We start from the raw sequence: 17,203 nt of genomic DNA, 5'->3' as shown, positions 1-17,203 counted from the left end.
TGTTAGACTTCGCATAGTGCGGTCAATTTGGGGTAGACATGACATACCTGTTCTTGACTCATGCTACCATGAAGCTCAGCAGCTTTCAATCCAATGAGTCCAAAGACAATCCGTACACGATGTGCTTCTTTTTTCTGCCGGAAGAACACAATGACCCGTCCCGTGTAAACCTCCTTGCATAGATGAAGAAGGTATCCCAATCGTTTATCCTCCCTTCCAGGCCGTAAACGCACGAATTCCTGAACCAGGTTCATGGAGGTGTTCTTCTTAGAGTCAACCATCAGCCGTACAGGCCGGTTAAGCCCCACTCGAATAAGCTTGTCGACTGAATCGGTCATGGTTGCTGAAAAGAGCATCGTCTGCCGTGACTTCGGGATGGTAGTCAAAATTTCGTTCAGCTCATCTGCAAAACCATCCTCCAACATCCGATCGGCTTCATCCAAGACCAAAATCTCGAGTGTATCAACGGTGAAGCTCGCCGAGTTACGCATGTGGTCAATGAAGCGACCAGGCGTGGCAATGATAACATCGGGGCGCTTCTTCAGGATATTCTCTTGTTCGCGGAGACTGAAACCACCAACAAGTTGGCAGAAAGTGATATCAGTATAAGTAGCCAGTTTGGTAGCCACATTGTAGCACTGTACAGCCAGTTCACGAGTAGGCATCAGGATCGCAACACGGCTAGTAGGGACCTTTCGGGGGCGGAACAGAAGACGCTCGAGGATGGGAACAACGAAGGCAGCCGTCTTTCCTGAACCGGTCACCGCACTACCAACAATATCCTTGCCGAGAAGTGCTACGGGGATTGTCTTGCGCTGAATGGGAGTCGGGTTTGTGAAGTTGACCGCAGCCAATCCACGCAGAATGGGCCGGGACAGGTTAAATTCCTGGAATGACCTCTTAGACAGCTCAGCTGCAGATTGTTCGCTGGTCTGCTCCTCAGGTGCGAAGAAGGCCTTGCGCTTTGCTTCTTCTTCCGCATCAACCTCACTCTCGGCATCTGAGCCATCGTTGTCTGAAGCAACATCATCGGGATGTTGGACGGGGGTTGCGACAGAGTCGTTGTCAGAGGCGGCATCATCATCTTCATCATCGCTGTTCTCATCATCGCTGCCTGCATGCTCATCTTCACTGGCTGACTCTTGAGCATCAGACTGGCCGCTCTCATCCTCGCCGTCAGCACCCATGCCGAACGCATCTTCAGCCATCAATTCATCGTCCTGGAAATCCACAGACATGCCCCCATCCGAGGCATTACTCTCGTTTTCACTACCCTCATCTTCACTCTCAACCTTCTGTTTCTTCTGCTTCTTTTTCGATTGGGCCTCTTTCTTCGCTTGTCTTCTCGATATGATCTCGTCAATGTCCACTCCTTGTTTATCGCCATTCTTCTTTGTACCGTCTTTCGTATCATCCAATCCCCATCCATCGAACCCTTCAACCACGTCCTTCTGAGCTGCAGCGCCGACGTCAAACTCGAAATCCGAATTCAGTGCCCCATCATCCTCCCCAGTATCGTCTTCCTCCTCTGGCTCTTCCTCCGATTCAGATACAGCCTCTTCACCTGTCTTCTTCTGTTGTTTCCCGTTTTTCAATGGCTTCTGTTTCTTGCTCTTGCTTTGTGTTGTCTCCGCCGTGTCCCTCTTGCGCTTCTTGATGGTTGAATTCGCCGTTTCTTTGTCTACATGGTTGTCTCCGTCCTCATTGATGTCTTTAAATGCATCGTTCTCATCATCGGAAAGTGTAAGCACGAAATCGTCGTCTTTGGGAGCACTGCGCTTTTTTGGCGGTGCCATTTTTTCGGTTTATAAAGTATAAAACCTGGCAAGTAAGTAGATTAGGTGGTCGCTTCTCAATAAAAATTGGATAAACACAAATAAATAAGAAAAACTTTTATTGAAGGGCTCCTATTGTCCTCTCAGACCCTTAAGCTGCACTTACTAGTTCTTGTCCTTTCGGGGAAAAGAAAAAAAAGTTCAAAATTGCGGAGGCGGTGAAAGAATACACTCCGGCAAAAAAGACTGCGGACTTGTTTTGGGGATATATTGATTCTATGATGGTTCTTATCCTCTGCTTGAACTAATCTGTAATGGGACTAACGTCAAGTAGCCCTGAGGCCGGGGCCGTGGACCAGGTACTACGAAGTAGTAGTTTCTGCTATCTTTCATTTTTCCCCCATTTCCCCATTTCTTCTTTCTTCTCTTTTTGAATTTTCTTGAGGTGTTTGACGAAGCAGGGTTTTCGCCATCGAAGTACTTCTCAAGAAGAACACGATATGGAAAACATAACAAAAAGACATAAAGGTCATGTACCCCATATTGCGACCAATTTAAGGAAAAAAAAAAGCCATATGGATCTGCTAAATATAATGGTAGCAGTTATTTTTTATTTGTTTTCTTACTCATTTTTGGTTTAATCAGCCAAACCATTCGGACTAGTATTTCCCCAATCGATGTGGACATACACTCCAGTTCAATTTAGGAATCGAACCTATCGCCGGCGTGGTGACCGACGTTTCGAACAAGGTATGTGACATTGAGACTAGTGGTAGTCAGTGGATCTGCTTTACGGCAATGCTTGCTTGATCCGTGAGGGGGGGCTTACAAATGGCTAAATTTCACTCTTGCACCCTTGAGTCGACCCTGTTCTTCAAAGTCGTACTGCCTTCTGAGCCATTCTTCAACCCAGCTGTAGGTAGATCTTTTGTCAGATGGGTAGCTGATGGCAAAAAGAAGGCGACCAAGTCTGCGTTGACCTCCTGACCAGTAGCCGGTACGGTCTTCAGTATTGCAATCGAAGAAATACCCACGCTTCGGAATGTAGGTAGGGTCGCACACTTCGAGAAGCTTATCCATTAGGCACTTTCCAATACCCTTGTGGGTGTGTCCAGGTTTGACAAACAGCTCCAGCTCCGCTGTAAAACGGCCACTAGTTCTGCGTCCTATGTAGTCGGTCGCCAGTGCATAGCCCAGAATCTTTTGAGGACTATTATTCGCCGTTGCTCTGATTCTGCGCTCCGCGGCAACAATAAAAGGCAGTTTTTCCTCGGTACAGTCATCGATACACTGGCGAATATCACCAGCTTCAAGTGGTTCGATATAAGTACTCAAAGGAGAATTGTGTGCATACCAGTTGAATATTTCAAGGAGTCCTGGGACATCACCCATTTCAACAGGACGCAGGTAGACGTTCTCTTGAAGCACACTGGCGCTGGGCTGTGGGAAATTCCTCAAGCCTTCAAGATAATGCTCGCGTGTAATTTTCCTTCGAAGTTGCTCTTCATCACGCTCCTTTTTATTGTGAAGCTCCCAGTTGTGGCAATAACCTAGGACGGTTTCATGGCAATGGAGCAGCGACTCTTTGTCATCCATGTCTAGGAGAGTCGTTTGTTCCTCTAAGTCTGGAATATACATGGTGCGTATGCCATCTGGATGCGCCGTCCCATCAAAGAAAGCATAGTGGTAGATATCGGCATAGCAGCAAATTTGAATGGTGCCGTCGAGCCAACGACGGAACCAATCGCGAAAAGCCTCGTAACTGGAGGAGCAGGCATGCGGATAATACTCCCAATTTGCATAATAAATATCTGTCCAGCTATGTTTCCGCTCCTGCTCAGACTCTGTATTCTGGCCTCCAGTGCCACCCTGAAGCCCAGCAGTTTGTGCAAGCTGTGATAATATACGTTTGTGTTCATCAGTTGGCTCAGATGACAAGTTCAGCTCCCTATCCTTAACAATGGGATAGACAGTAGGACTGCTCTCATAGTCTCCCCACTGGGCAGCTACTTCATCGGCCCCCGATACGCTGGGTTTAATAGTTTCATGAATACTACCAGACGTTAAGCCCGTTATACAGCGGACACCTGCCGATTGTATTGGAGCAACACGACACTTCTTAATCGATAGGTAAAACTCCGAATTTGGGTCGGTTCCAGGACCAGATCTGCATCTTTCGAGAATCTCAGGGTTGGCTGTAGGGTAGTCAAGGTCCTTAAAACGATCCAGATGTGCCTGCCGGACTATCTGTGCCCGAAGGCGGCTAAGCTCCTCCAACGCTTCTTCTTTTGAGCTAGTTGGACTCGCTTCTTGGAGAGGCTCGTTGCCAGTGGGGAAATTTTTTCGACTCGCTGGGGTGACTTTCTGTCTAATATTCTGTTGAACGCTGCTTGTTACCTTACCACCTGCGTGTCTGATCTGCGAAGGGCTCAGAATGGACGGGAGAGTCTCGTGAATATTTTCCTTTTGGGGTACTGGAGTGATTTCAGCATCAGTACTGCTCGTATTGCCTCCACGATGAAGAACGACTACATCAGACTCCTCACTGGTAGTCATTTTGACGGCAGCTACGTTTTTGCCTGAGCGTGTATTAGCCTAAAAACCATTACTGACTCTAGATTGAGGATCTCTTACCAACTGCATTCGCGCTTGGTATTCCGCTTGGGCGCGGTGTTTTGGGTGGTATGCTGTTGGCCTTCTGATTCACTGTAGATATCGTTGACTTGGATATGGGCTGGACAGATTCTGGGAAAGGGTGATTGACAGAAGGTTGCAAATGTTCAGTATTGTCATGAGATGACTTGATCTGTGCTGTTGAAAGCTCTCTATGTAGTAGTGATCGCCTCTCCCTGATATGAGGTGCAATATAAAGAATAGGTGAAGGCCTCCAATTCTTTGGACAGTCTTTAGTATTAGACTTCGGTGTCATACTCTGGTTATCTGCATTCTCTTGTGAAGTATGATGTTTATGAGCTGGACCACTCCGATTCACATCTGGAGCTGTAGTGAAATCTTTCAACTTTGTAGATGATGAATGAGACCAAGTAATCTTGTGTTGTCGCTTGTAAGAAATATGCTTTGAAGCAGGTAGCAAATGATCTGGGCCTTTCGTTGGGGTGGACGCTATCTTATGTTGACAGGTGCCTGTAGGTGTACCAGTGACTTTGGTGCATAAAGTAGATTTGTGGCTCTCCAAATTTTGGGACTGTTGGGGATCTGTATTCTTTGTGGATGTTTCGTATCTGGAGGTAGGATAACTGGTACGATGACACTTCCGGTCCATGATTTGTTTGCTAGAGTATCGATTATGGTTAACAAGACTCTGTGCGATGAAAATTAGTATTATAATTGAGTATTGTTTCCTTTGAAATTTAGCTTCAGTAGAGTAATGCGCCTCTAAGAACCAATGCTTTTTACCTTTGTCAGAAATGTATGGAAGCTCTATCTGCAAAAATGTTTGGCCATAGTTATATGACTATATGATTGGTGGACAGGAAATGATGAATACAAGTACTAGTACTAGTGGTACAGTAGAAGCTTTGTTGCAATGAATCAATAGCAATTGATTGTGGTCAAGGGGAGAGATCAAAGAAATTCACTCAATGCCAGGTGTTCAGTCAGAGAGGACCTTAAATACTGTACCTGGTAGGAGAACCTCTTGTGAAGGAAACACCTCAGAAGGAAATTTCCCCATAGTCCGGTCTCCTACTAGGCGCTATTCTTTTTTAAAGATCATATTTTCAATGGGAGTATGAACACTACTCTAGGAAACTAATTATAAAAGACTAAAAATTTAAGAAAGATACATTTCTAAAAGCCCAAGTCAGGTAGTCTATGAAGACCTGAATTGTCTTGTTAGTGATTTACCATTCTTCCTCTCTGGTCTTGAGTGGTTTGGAAGTGATTTAATCTCCACCGTCTCGTAGCCGAAACCCCAACTATGACTTTGAACCCAACCACCTGCACCTCTGCTTACCCCTAAGACAATCAGCCCGCCAACGCCATAATGCTGTCTATATTGAGAAAAGCCCGGCTAAAAGACAAGGAAATGAGAATATTGATGCTGTATGTTAAAGAAGTAGTGTTTGTTGGTCAACATACTGAGCCCCAACCACAGCGGCCTTGATAATGCCGGAAAGACCACGATTGTCAAGCAGATTATGAAGGAGGATGTCACCACTGTTAGCCCAACGCTGGGTTTTATCATCAAAACTATTGATTTTCAAGGGTATTTGGCCCTTATACTCCAAACGTGAGTCTAGTAAATTGCTGATAGCTTCTCTGCAGATACAAACTCAACATTTGTAAGCACCGTCATCACGTTACCACGGATCTAATCCACTTACTTATGAGGACTAGGGGATGTAGGAGGGCAGAAGACATTACGCTCATACTGGAAAAATTACTTTGAGAAGACCGATACTTTAGTCTGGGTTGTTGATGCAACAGATCGTTTGAGAATCGATGATTGCCGGGATGAACTTGCCGGCCTTCTTCTCGAAGAGGTACGCTGCAAACTGTTCCAGTTCCGCCTTTGAAATTTTAGTTTTGTTGGTTTGTTTGACTAACTTACGGTTCAGCGACTGACGGGGGCAAGTCTTTTGATATTCTTGAATAAAACTGACGTTGAAGGCTGCATGACAGAGGATGAAGTCCATGAGGTGAGGTTCTTTTCCTTCTTATCTTTCGTTTTCGTCAAGTTCAACTCCCAGCGATGACTCCTTTACTCCTTAAAATAATAGCTTCGCGCTCCGCTATCATACCTCGCGAATAATTCTAACACTCTCTTCAGCGGCTTGAACTTGATTCGATCAAGACCCATAAATGGACGATATTACCTTGCAGTGCTATGACGGGGGAAAATCTCCATGATGGTCTGGAATGGGTCGTACAGGATGCAAAGGATAGACTTTTTCTTTATTGAAAACGATAGTTAATAAGTTAATGCCAAATAATAATGGGCGCACACTGGTTGACCTGCGCGCTGTCTCCTTCCCTATTTAATCCACTTGCACAGTCTAAAGAAATAAGATGAATGTTTAATTATAAGAGCTTAGTAGTATAGCTGGTATACTATAATGCTTCTGGCTTGAACTATTGTATCTAAGTAGTAACTGAAGTTATGGTCCACGGTATATTGTGGCCGGATAAGTTGTCTACTGCTATTTGCTAGTTCTACTACTCCTCTTCCTGTTCATCCCATTACTTTCTATTCTCTTCTTTCAATTCATCTCTTTGCCTTTTGCTTTTTGCATTTTATATCTAAACATGTGCAACGGGTTGCTTCAGATATGTTCTGATGGTACGATCTGATCTTAGAGAGTCAATATGTCGCAAGGTTCATCGATAGGGGCTTATTTCCACCAAAATAGAGAGTATCCAGGATGACGAATCTCGTCATTAGGTGCGGTGTCTCATATCTTCCAATGTGTTGTTCGCTGTCATCTTTCCACTCCTAGGTCGAGAAGATTGTCTCAAACTCATCCATGGATCTCTGCCGAGTTGTGACCTCGAAGTTTCATTGACAATAGTCTAATGCGAAACCACCTAATCGAGAATTAAGAGCTATGTAGGTATATATTTCACCATAACAAACCTAATCGACTTAGTTGGTAACCATAATTTATCCATCTTGTTCGTTATGTTTCCGATCGCGGGGCGGTAAAACCCGATTAAATTGGCTCCACCGTCAGTCATACTGTGGAAGAGCCGACGCCCGGAAAGGGTTTTTTGTTGTTTTGGTTGGGTTTGGTAAGGAAACGTAAACAATCTACCGGGTTGAGGAACAACAAAACATTGTCTATTTCCCGTAGAATAACGTCCTTCAAGATTCGCGGTTGTGTCTACTTCTAGGTATTTGTAGTCAAGTTAATTCTATCTCTCAAAAAATGCTACAGCCATTAAAATTAACCCTTACTGCAGATTTACACTTTGCGTGTGTTTGGACAGGACTTGACAGAGTCTTCTGTGCCTAGGAAAAGAAAATACTAGTGTGACCAACGAATGCCTTGCGGTCGGGCGCCTCTTTTCAGCAAGGATGTACTTGTCCTAGTGGGGCTGCCGTGTGATGTGCGTCCGTCTTTTGGGCTTGTTGTTGCCTTTCCGATGATTTCTGCTGAACGCTGGCCGCTGATTAGGTGTTCGAAATGGTCATTACCTTTACCACTAATCTACTACCTAACCCAACTAACTACCTCCCTCAGCTGGTACCCATCGCTGACAATTATTGCCATCGGGCAGTTTGAAGGGTAAATAAAAAAAGCCGAGGAAACCGATCCTCCTGATGTCTTCACCACCGCTTCGGTGAGGCTCAGAACAAAATTGCCAGACAGAGGAAAAAGGGTGAGGACGACGAGAGAAGCGAGGTTTGATTAATATCAATCACACTTTATTCTGTCGTGCCGTGGAACTGAACTCCGGGCTACACTTATTTTTCCTTCTGGGTTTATTTATTAAATTATCATTAGCTCATCTGACTGGTTGGTTAATTATATGCCCAATAATTATTGACCTTCTCCTTACCAACATCCACACCCCTCCGTTGGTGCGCCTCTCGCCAAACCCCACAGTTCTCGTCTGCCGTTTGTTTCTTTGGGAGGCGTTTTTTGTTTTTCCCTTTCCTTTCCTTGTCCTCTCCTATTCCGACTTGTGACATATCATCTGCCAAGGGGACCATGTCTTCCTCAGCCGACGCCGAGGGTTCAGAGGATGTCAATGACTTCCTGCTTCGTATCCGGGAGCTCGGAGAGAAGCGCGACAAGGAAGACGAAGAACGTACTAGGAAACTAGAGGAGGAGATTTTGCAAGGCCGGAAGGAGAGGCAGGCTCGAAGAGCTGGTATATCTGGATTCCCTTGTTACTTCCCCCCAAACCATACGTGACCCATGACTCACAGAAGACTGGGCCTTTCGAAGATATACAGAGTCAAAAGCTGATTTTGTCCTCTTTGCGAAACCAATGTAGAGCGGGCACGGTCGATATCGCCAACGAAAGACTCTCCATCTATACTAGATAATGCTCGACTGAGCACCTCGTCGTTCAGCCTACGAGCCATCGATCCTCCTGAACATCTTGAGCCAACCCCCCGAACTCCAGACCGTGATATCAGCAGCAAATCGGAAGCCATTCGGGACGACGAATCCGTAACTACCAATGGTAGTCGAAGAGGATCTAGAGTGGATATAAACGAGTTAGAATCATCGCCCAAGGCCCCTTCGGTTTCGCTTCGAAGCCGAGCGGGGACGTTGTCCTGGCAGCAACGGCCGTCATCGCGAGAACTCAATAGACCCTTCTTCTCTACTTCTCCCGTTCGGGAAAATCGCTTGAGAGCCATGTCGAGTACCTCGACCGACGACCGTGGATTATCTGGTAGCCCAACATTGCGCTCTCCTCCCACAAGGGAGGCCTCGTTATTGGACCAAGCAGAAAAAAGTGCTAGCTCCCCTATGCGGGCAACGACAGCCGAAGAAGAATACCAAGAGCTCTCTGCGCCGGGCAATGACTCTAAAGCGTCGGAAATAGAAATAGAAACTACGCATGAGGTGGAAAAGGAACCCAGTCAACCCGAAGCTGGAGAAATGCGATCACGTTCTCCATCAAGGGCAAGCTCCACTTTCGCAGAAAGTAGCCTCGGCCATCGATATTCAAGTATTTCTTCCGTTTCAACAGCCACAGGACTAGGATCTCCCATACCTCTGTCAAGTGCACAAAAGTTCGAGCCCCGAAAGACTGAGACAGACTCAGAGGACCAAACGACGACTCCCCTATCGCCCAGACGTCTCTCTCCGGAACGTTCAAATTCGCCGACTAAGGGACTTGGAGGGTTTGTGCAAAGCGCCATGATGAAACGATCTGATAGTGTTTCAAAACGTTGGAGTGCTCAACTTCCATCTGGCTTGAGCCGCGGCCACTCATTCGCAGGGAATAGAAATAGTTTCGCTGCGCCGAGTAAAAATGACCTATTATCTTCACCTCGACTTGCCCCCGACAGCTCGACTTTAACAACACATCGGCCAGGTTCTAGCCATAGACCAAGCTCTAGCCACAGCGAGGCAACGATTGTCAAGGAGAGTGAACGCCCGGCTACTCCATCAGTTTCTAGCGGCAATGGCGCCACGCGACCCGATGGGAGCCCCGGAAGGCCACAACTTGCGCTCCATACAAGATCTGCTAGCGCTGTGGAGAACAATGATGCTAGCTCACTACCTCCGAATAGCCCTGTAGTATCTAGGACTATGGACCCCAAGCGTTGGAGTCCAACCAAATCCACATGGCTGGAGAGTGCTCTGAACCGTCCCGATTCACCGAGGCATAAGAAGCAACCCTCGCAATCAACAACGTGGAGCAGAGAACGGCAGTCAAGGGGCAGTGTTGATATGGGCAGGTCGAATACCTTTAAAGAAGTTACTCCTGTGGGATTGATGCGTACCGCCGCTCCTGGCAGCCACTCAAAAACATCGAGTGTTTCTGGAATGCCAGATTTGTTCGGCACACCCGACACGACAAACACAGCAAAGGAGACTGCAGTGGAAACCACCGCACCTGACGCTGAGGGTAATAGTGTACCGTCTGTGGACAAATGCTCTACAGATCATTCAAAGGCAACGGAGACCGTGCCAGAGAGTACTGACGAGACCACCGAGCCAACCACCACTAGACGCAAGCGTGCCCCAACATTATTGACGCCAATCTCGAACGCGAGTTTGGATTCACCTATCTCGCCTACTAGGATTTCACCCACTAGAGACCCCCTGTTAAACCGACCGAAACCCCAGTCCCCTGTGATAGATTTCCGTGCCAATCTCCGGAAGCGAGAAGTTGTTAAGGATCAAGGACCCAAGGAAGAGCCAGAGTTCAAAAATGTTTTTGGAAAGCTGAAGAAAACAGAATCATCGAATTATGTCCCACCTGACGAGCTCAAAGATAATATACTGAGAGGGAAAGCAGCATTAAATACTACAGGGGGTCCGAAGAAAAACCAGAAAGTTGATGAACTGAAAGAGAGTATTCTGAAACAGCGAGAGGCAATCAAATCCAGCGGAGGCTCGTTACGGCGCAATACTGCTGGGGAAAACGATGCTTCTATGAAGATCGTTCCTGAAGCCATTGCGAAACGGCATAACCTGACCAAGTCCAGCAGTGCCAAAAGCAACGTGTCTGATACGCTTGCCTCCCTTTCTCCTAGGGAGCCCGGAACACCACAGCTTTCACCACAACTTCCTTCAGAGCTTGAGCGTGTCGACCGTTCTCCTAGCCCACAACTTGCCGCGAAAGAACATAATCCCGATGTACCTGATACCCAGGAACAAGCCCCTGAACCCGTTCATCCTATCAGCGAACAAAATAGTAAAATTGAGTCGAGTAAATCGAAGGATCAGTTGGAGAATGAGGTAATTGAAGAGCAGAAGAAATCAAGTGAAGAGGCCATCCAACCGGTGCGTGCTTTGCCATCGGGGAATATCGTGCAGGCCACAAATCCGCCTGCTTCAGCTGAAGGTCTTGCTACTAAAGGTAAACTCGCAGGCCGAATAAACCCTGCCTTGGCAGGCCTTTTGTCGCGCGGTCCTCCCGCGGCACTGAATGGGTCGAACAACGCGTTGCCCGTGAATGACAATGTGCCGTCGGCCCCGAGTCCTGCTGCTGCGCTTACGCATATGACGAAAAACCGCGCCAAGGGCCCGAAAAGACGTCTTCCCAAATCCGTGGCTCCAGAATTCGTGGATTACCCATCGAAGGAAGCGACAGAATCTTATGAAGTCCATGACTTTCCTGATCTGAGCGATCCTGACCCTTTAGATTTCACATCAGAGGAGTCAACGCCTCGAGAGAACTTACCGTATTCTGAGAGAGAAGAGAAGAATGTCTCCGTAAAGGAAATTAGACCAAGGGAAGAACCTGCTACCCTGGATGTCTCTCCCTCTTCAAACGAGGAAACAGGAGCCGACATAAAATATTCTGTGCCCGAAACAGAGACTGTTAGCCAGGGAGTCTCACCATCTCTTAGTGTTGAGGTAGACGTCTCCAATGACCCCGCACGGAAGGAAGAGCCTAGCCTTGAAGAGACTCTACAATTCTCCGATGCCATGGAAGACCAACTTCCTACAGTGGACTCTGCACCGAAGGAAAAGCCTGGTTTCCAAGAGACTTCACAGTTCTCCGCTAGCATAAAAGAAGAGCTACCTACCGTGGACTCCGCACCAAAAGAAGAAGAGATCATATCTCTAGAACCTGCACTACCCCTAAATAATGAGGAAACAATTTCTAAGAATTGTACATCGAAACGAGATACTATCTCCTCCAGGCTAACAATGTCCTCTGACACCGAGGAGTCCGAGACTATGAATCCTGCTTCCAAGGAAGATACCGGTGTCCAGCAGATCCCATCATCCTCAGAGATTGCGGGGCCTGAACCCATTGGGTCGTTGGAAAGTGAGAATACTGGCTCCCTGAAGAGTCTGCCGCCTTCAACTATCGTGCTCGAAGAAGGGACTGAATCACGGGGAAACACAGCTTCACCTGATATTAAGGAACCTAAGGCAAGCCCATTATCTACTCGAAGCTGCGCAGGCAATTCTAGCGGCTGGCCGCTCCCTGATGGTGATATTCCCGCGCCTGCCGCTTTGGAGACAGGTTTGACTCAGCCTTCACCAACTACGGGCAAGCCAACCGAGTTCAAGAGGAGTATTCATCACATGGCCGAGAGAGACTCGCAACAGAATTTTGGTGCACTCCAGTCAAAGTCAGCTACAGAATTCGAGAAACTCACGCAGAAATTCGAGAAAGCTCATGAGGATGTGGAAAACCGGCGCGATTCATTTAAACCGGTTCCTCCGCCGAAAGCAGCCCCATTCACACCTACCCCTGAGTTTAGGCAATCCAGAAGCTCACCAATACATTTTTCGTCCCCGTCTCCGTCTCCTCTCAGGTCCAGCTTCAAACAAAACCAAATATATCCTTCTCCGACTGCTTATCGAAGGACAGCCCCGGGTATGTCACCATCTTCACCCAGGGACAAGTCTTTACCATCCCCTCCCGTTCCTCCTAAGTCCAGCCCCTCTGTGGACCAAGTTTCTTCACGAAGATCTTCAGCATCGTTGGTGCCCCAAGCCGACGAGTCTCTTGAAGCCATTTCTGGCTTCTTCAAGACATTCCCCAATTCAAGGGATTCCATGAATATTGATGCTCAGTTAATGCTGACGAGCAAGAATGAGAACCAGAAAATCAGGACCCTGAGGATGCAGATGTGGGAGATAACAGGTGATGGCAAGAAACAAGATCTCCCTGTCAATCAGGAATACATCCTCTACGAAGGCAGCATGTATCTCTGCGTGCATATGTTCGAAGCTGACGCTGGTGCACGGTCAGAGGCTCATCTTTGGTGTGGTGATGATGTTCCCGACGCAGCAATAGACGACGCGCAGTCTTTTTCGAAGAAGGTGGCCAAGGAGAATGGTTGCAAATTGGAAGTCATTAAGCAGGGAAAAGAGACCGCGCGTTTTATCCAAGCCCTCGGTGGAATTCTCATAACTCGTAGAGGTCTCAGTTCTCGTTCTAGTTCCTCTGCTTTTTTCATGCTTTGCGGCAGAAAGCATCTAGGCCAAATGGTCTTTGACGAAGTGAACTTCTCCCGCCAGAGTCTGTGCCCCGGCTATCCGTTCGTAATTTCTGCCATGTTTGGCAAGGTATATTTGTGGAAGGGCAAAGGCAGTGCAGCTGAAGAGGTCGGAGCCGCTCGGTTGATTGGCATGGACCTTGGCTTAACCGGCGAGTTCGAAGAGGTTGCTGAAGGAGAAGAGCCAGAGAGCTTTTTTGAATGTTTCCCACAGTATGGGGAATCTGGAGATTACATGCGCCCAGATTATTGGCGGTTAAAGCCTAACCATGCATGTTATCGCCCGAGACTACTTCGTATTGACCATGAGCTCGGTCAGCAACGGCCAGCAGGGTTCTGGCTGCGTCGGCCAGGTTCCGCGTCTCCGGTGATTCGACCGAACGACACTGTTCAAGAGATCGAGCCTTTCTACCAGAAGGACATCAAGGCCAATGGTATTTATGTCTTAGATACCTTCTTCGAGATCTATGTGTAAGTGTCTGTCAACAGAATACGTTCAGGCTGAACTCCTTTGGCTAACCATATACTCTAGGATTGTCGGCGAACATGCGTCCAACCGACCGGCAGAATTCGTCTCGGCCGTGGTATTCGCACACGAATATGGCATTCTAGCTGCTTCGCTCCAAGACCGGCCATTCATTCCTAAGAGTTTTGTGTCCCTTGGCGGCGTTCCGGGTAGCTGTTGTACAGCATTCCGCAAGTGGGAGCAGCCTACCTTGCGGATGCCCCCACAGGTCTTTCCTTTGAACGCCGCCATCGAAGCTATCCGCTCCTAAATAATCTTTGTTTTATTCTCGGTTTATTTCTTGTTTTCTCTTCAAATTTCTTATTTCTTGTCTATAGATATTTGCATCTGGATTGTGCATATACTGGTGTCTGTACAGAGACGTCAACCGGCCAATGGATAGAACGGAAAGGTGGGCATGAGGAGCATAATCCAAGGAGCCTGCGGGGGGGTCAATTCGGGCAATTGTCTGTACGTTGTCGGTGGAGTTTGGGAGCCACATAAGGTACATAGTGGTGATTATTCTGCATATCCGGTTTTCTCTTCTGATGTATGATATTTTATGGCTCTAGCTACGTATCTAGATGACCATCGCACGATTGCATCCACCTAGATCTAAGTAGAAATGCATGACTTATTCTAGTGACTACCCAACTTACTTTACTATTTTCGCGTATAGATGAAATTGGAGATCATTATACACACAAGTTGCTTAATAGGACATTCCAGTAATGCAATTCAACAAGTCTTGGTTGGGAGTCCTTGAGTATTTCATAGCTAAGCATAAAATTAAAAAAAAGAAAAATGGTACAGCGCGACTTTCGAACTTTGCACAAAGTTATTAGCGGAGCGCGAAGCGCGAAGCGATTATAATTAAGGTTGCTGCATGCCACACATGCTTGTGCAGGAGATGGGGCTTATCACTATCGGGTACTGTGTACCGTACGGACTCAGTATGTACCAAGTCCTCCGAGGTACCTAGTACTCTGTACTCTGTCTCATTATCAGATTCCAGTACTGTGTATGGCCTGAGTCGAAATCTTCCGGCCCGACTCCAGCGACCCACTCCGATTCGTCATAGATCGTCACCGTTCCATCATCGCTTAGTTTATTTTGATTTTTGATTTTTCTTTATCGCAGTTTCTGTGAGAGGCGCATCTGATACCTGCGGAAGACATTCCCTTCGGCTTACCTTGACCACAATATGTCTTGATTGATATATACGAACAGTTACGTCATATTTTACATTCCAACATGGAGGCACTAGACCCCGCGATTCATCGCGAGCTCTCCCGGCTTGACCCCGCAGTGCCTTTCCGCGCATCAACCGAACATATCCATCATACATGGGCTAGGACGTTCTTCTCGCGGCCGGAGCTGTATATACAGCCGCAATCAATTAGGGAGGTCCAGAAACTAGTGACTCTAGCTCGTCGGTGTCGTCGTCGCTTGGTTACCGTTGGTAGTGGACATTCGCCTTCCGACTTGACGTGTACGTCGTCGTGGCTGGTCAACCTAGATAAATTTAACCGCGTGCTGGATGTCTCGCCTGAGACTGGTGATGTAACGGTTGAGGCAGGCATTCGGCTAAAGGACTTGGGAAAACGCCTGGAAAGACATGGATTGACTTTGTCTAATTTGGGGAGCATTGACGAGCAGTCCATCGCGGGTGTGATCTCGACAGGCACACATGGAAGTTCCCTGAGGCATGGATTGATTTCTGAATGCATTACATCGCTCAAGCTGGTGCTGGCCAACGGGCAATTGGTGCGCTGCAGCGCAACCAATAACCCATCGCTTTTCCGTGCTGCTCTTATTTCTCTTGGAGCGCTGGGTATTATCGTTGAGGTTACTTTCAAGGCGGAGGCATCCTTCAAGGTTGCGTGGCGACAGACTCGTCGTTCACTATCAAGTGTCTTGGCTGAGTGGTCAGCCGGCCTGTGGACCTCTCACGAGTTCATTCGCGTCTGGTGGATGCCATATGAGAAGTCTGCTATTGTTTGGCATGCGGATAAAACCGATTTACCCCTTCACGCACCACCAGCGACGTTCTATGGAGAGACAATCGGATATCATATTTATCATAACTTATTGGCGCTTGCCAATTATTTCCCCCGTATCCTCCCATGGGTTGAATGGTTCGTCTTTGGCCTGCAATATGGGTTTAGATCGGAGGCAAAAGTTACGGAAGCAGTGGAACCCGCTCGTGCTGGTCTTTTGATGAACTGTCTTTACTCGCAGTTCGTCAATGAGTGGGCGCTACCCCTGGAGAAAGGCCCAGAGGCTATAATACGCTTGTCGGCTTGGTTAAATGGAGACACCGAGACAGCACGTATTCCGTTCTCTGTTGAAGGATTGTGGGTACATTGCCCCATTGAGGTCAGGGTTGCGGATTCAACACATAACAAGAATCCTCGCCCGTTCCTTGACCCTAGTCATCATGACGGCCCAACATTGTATCTCAATGCGACTCTTTATCGACCCTATCTCCAGGATCCCCCTTGTAAGGACAGGTACTACGAGGCGTTCGAGTGGCTAATGCGTGAAATGGGTGCGAAACCACACTGGGCCAAGAACTTCCAAGTCACAGGACGCCATGAGCTGCAGGAGTTGTATGGGAAAGACATGAATGAATGGTTAAAAGTGCGTCAAGAGGTTGACCCCGATGGCATGTTCCTTGGCGAATGGCATCGTCGCAACCTTGCCTTACCAGGTGGGGAGAATGATGGAATAATGTCCACCGAGTCGAGGATTCTCCCGCTCCTAGAACGCGAGAAATCCCGTCGGAGGGCAAATTTCCGCGGGGCTGGCGACGGCTTGGAGTGGATCGGAGATAAGCAGCAGCGGGGGGATTCAGGGAATCATGTTAAACCCTTGTTGACGCAAGAGAAAAAGTATGATGGTTCGTCAGAGGGGATGAGCCCAACGACAGCCACCAGCGAAGAGAGTTTCGACCTTCTAGCGGCTGGCGAAGCCAGCACTTTCCTCCCAGATGAACGCTCATGATGGGTAAAACATGAATGGACGAATTCAGAGTAGCAAACAGAAAAAATAAAACAGGCTACCTCCTTCTGCTCTAAAAATCTTTGCGGTAACTGGGCGATCTTGCTTGCCAATCACTCGTATTGTTTCCCTCCGCCTACCTTTATCTTTTACCCCATCCGTATTTCCTTGGTCGGTCTCTCCGTTCTCATTAGCCGCCCATTGTTTGCTGGATCGGAGTTTTCACCCGAGAAAGAAACGACTTGCAATCTCCCCGGGTTTTGCCATTCATCTACAATATCTATCCTCGGGATAGCTGTTCCTCGTGTC

The 17,203-nt window shown here is 47.6% G+C and overlaps 5 protein-coding genes across 5 annotated transcripts; 3 read left to right on the top strand and 2 right to left on the bottom strand.

Moving 5' to 3' along the window:
* Window positions 1-47: 47 nt before the first annotated feature.
* ANOM_009452 (ATP-dependent RNA helicase drs1) lies at window positions 48-1,796 on the bottom strand (the record flags this gene model as incomplete). Its single annotated transcript, XM_015554708.1, has 1 exon — window positions 48-1,796. A coding segment is annotated over one exon (1,749 nt), but the record flags the coding sequence as incomplete, so codon positions are not given.
* A 681-nt stretch (window positions 1,797-2,477) lies between these two features.
* On the bottom strand, window positions 2,478-4,331 carry ANOM_009451 (GNAT family N-acetyltransferase; the record flags this gene model as incomplete). Its single annotated transcript, XM_015554707.1, has 2 exons — window positions 2,478-2,541; window positions 2,605-4,331. The coding sequence occupies 2 exons, from the start codon at window positions 4,329-4,331 to the stop codon at window positions 2,478-2,480; spliced, it is 1,791 nt and encodes a 596-aa protein (XP_015404332.1).
* Window positions 4,332-5,781: 1,450 nt separating this feature from the next.
* On the top strand, window positions 5,782-6,493 carry ANOM_009450 (ADP-ribosylation factor family protein; the record flags this gene model as incomplete). The annotated part of the gene is made up of 5 exons (XM_015554706.1): window positions 5,782-5,840; window positions 5,893-6,003; window positions 6,063-6,079; window positions 6,135-6,280; window positions 6,356-6,493. The coding sequence occupies 5 exons, from the start codon at window positions 5,782-5,784 to the stop codon at window positions 6,491-6,493; spliced, it is 471 nt and encodes a 156-aa protein (XP_015404333.1).
* Window positions 6,494-8,449: 1,956 nt separating this feature from the next.
* ANOM_009449 (putative gelsolin repeat protein) lies at window positions 8,450-14,162 on the top strand (the record flags this gene model as incomplete). Its single annotated transcript, XM_015554705.1, has 3 exons — window positions 8,450-8,612; window positions 8,739-13,857; window positions 13,919-14,162. 3 exons carry the CDS (start codon window positions 8,450-8,452, stop codon window positions 14,160-14,162), a joined length of 5,526 nt encoding a protein of 1,841 aa, XP_015404330.1.
* Window positions 14,163-15,145: 983 nt separating this feature from the next.
* ANOM_009448 (D-arabinono-1,4-lactone oxidase) lies at window positions 15,146-16,897 on the top strand (the record flags this gene model as incomplete). The annotated part of the gene is made up of 1 exon (XM_015554704.1): window positions 15,146-16,897. The coding sequence occupies one exon, from the start codon at window positions 15,146-15,148 to the stop codon at window positions 16,895-16,897; it is 1,752 nt and encodes a 583-aa protein (XP_015404329.1).
* Window positions 16,898-17,203: the final 306 nt, after the last annotated feature.

The sequence above is a fragment of the Aspergillus nomiae genome (assembly GCF_001204775.2).
Source record: "Aspergillus nomiae NRRL 13137 chromosome Unknown contig00271, whole genome shotgun sequence".
Classification (NCBI taxonomy): domain Eukaryota; kingdom Fungi; phylum Ascomycota; class Eurotiomycetes; order Eurotiales; family Aspergillaceae; genus Aspergillus; species Aspergillus nomiae.
Note: the sequence above shows the minus strand (reverse complement) of the source record. Positions and strands in the feature narration are given on the sequence as shown.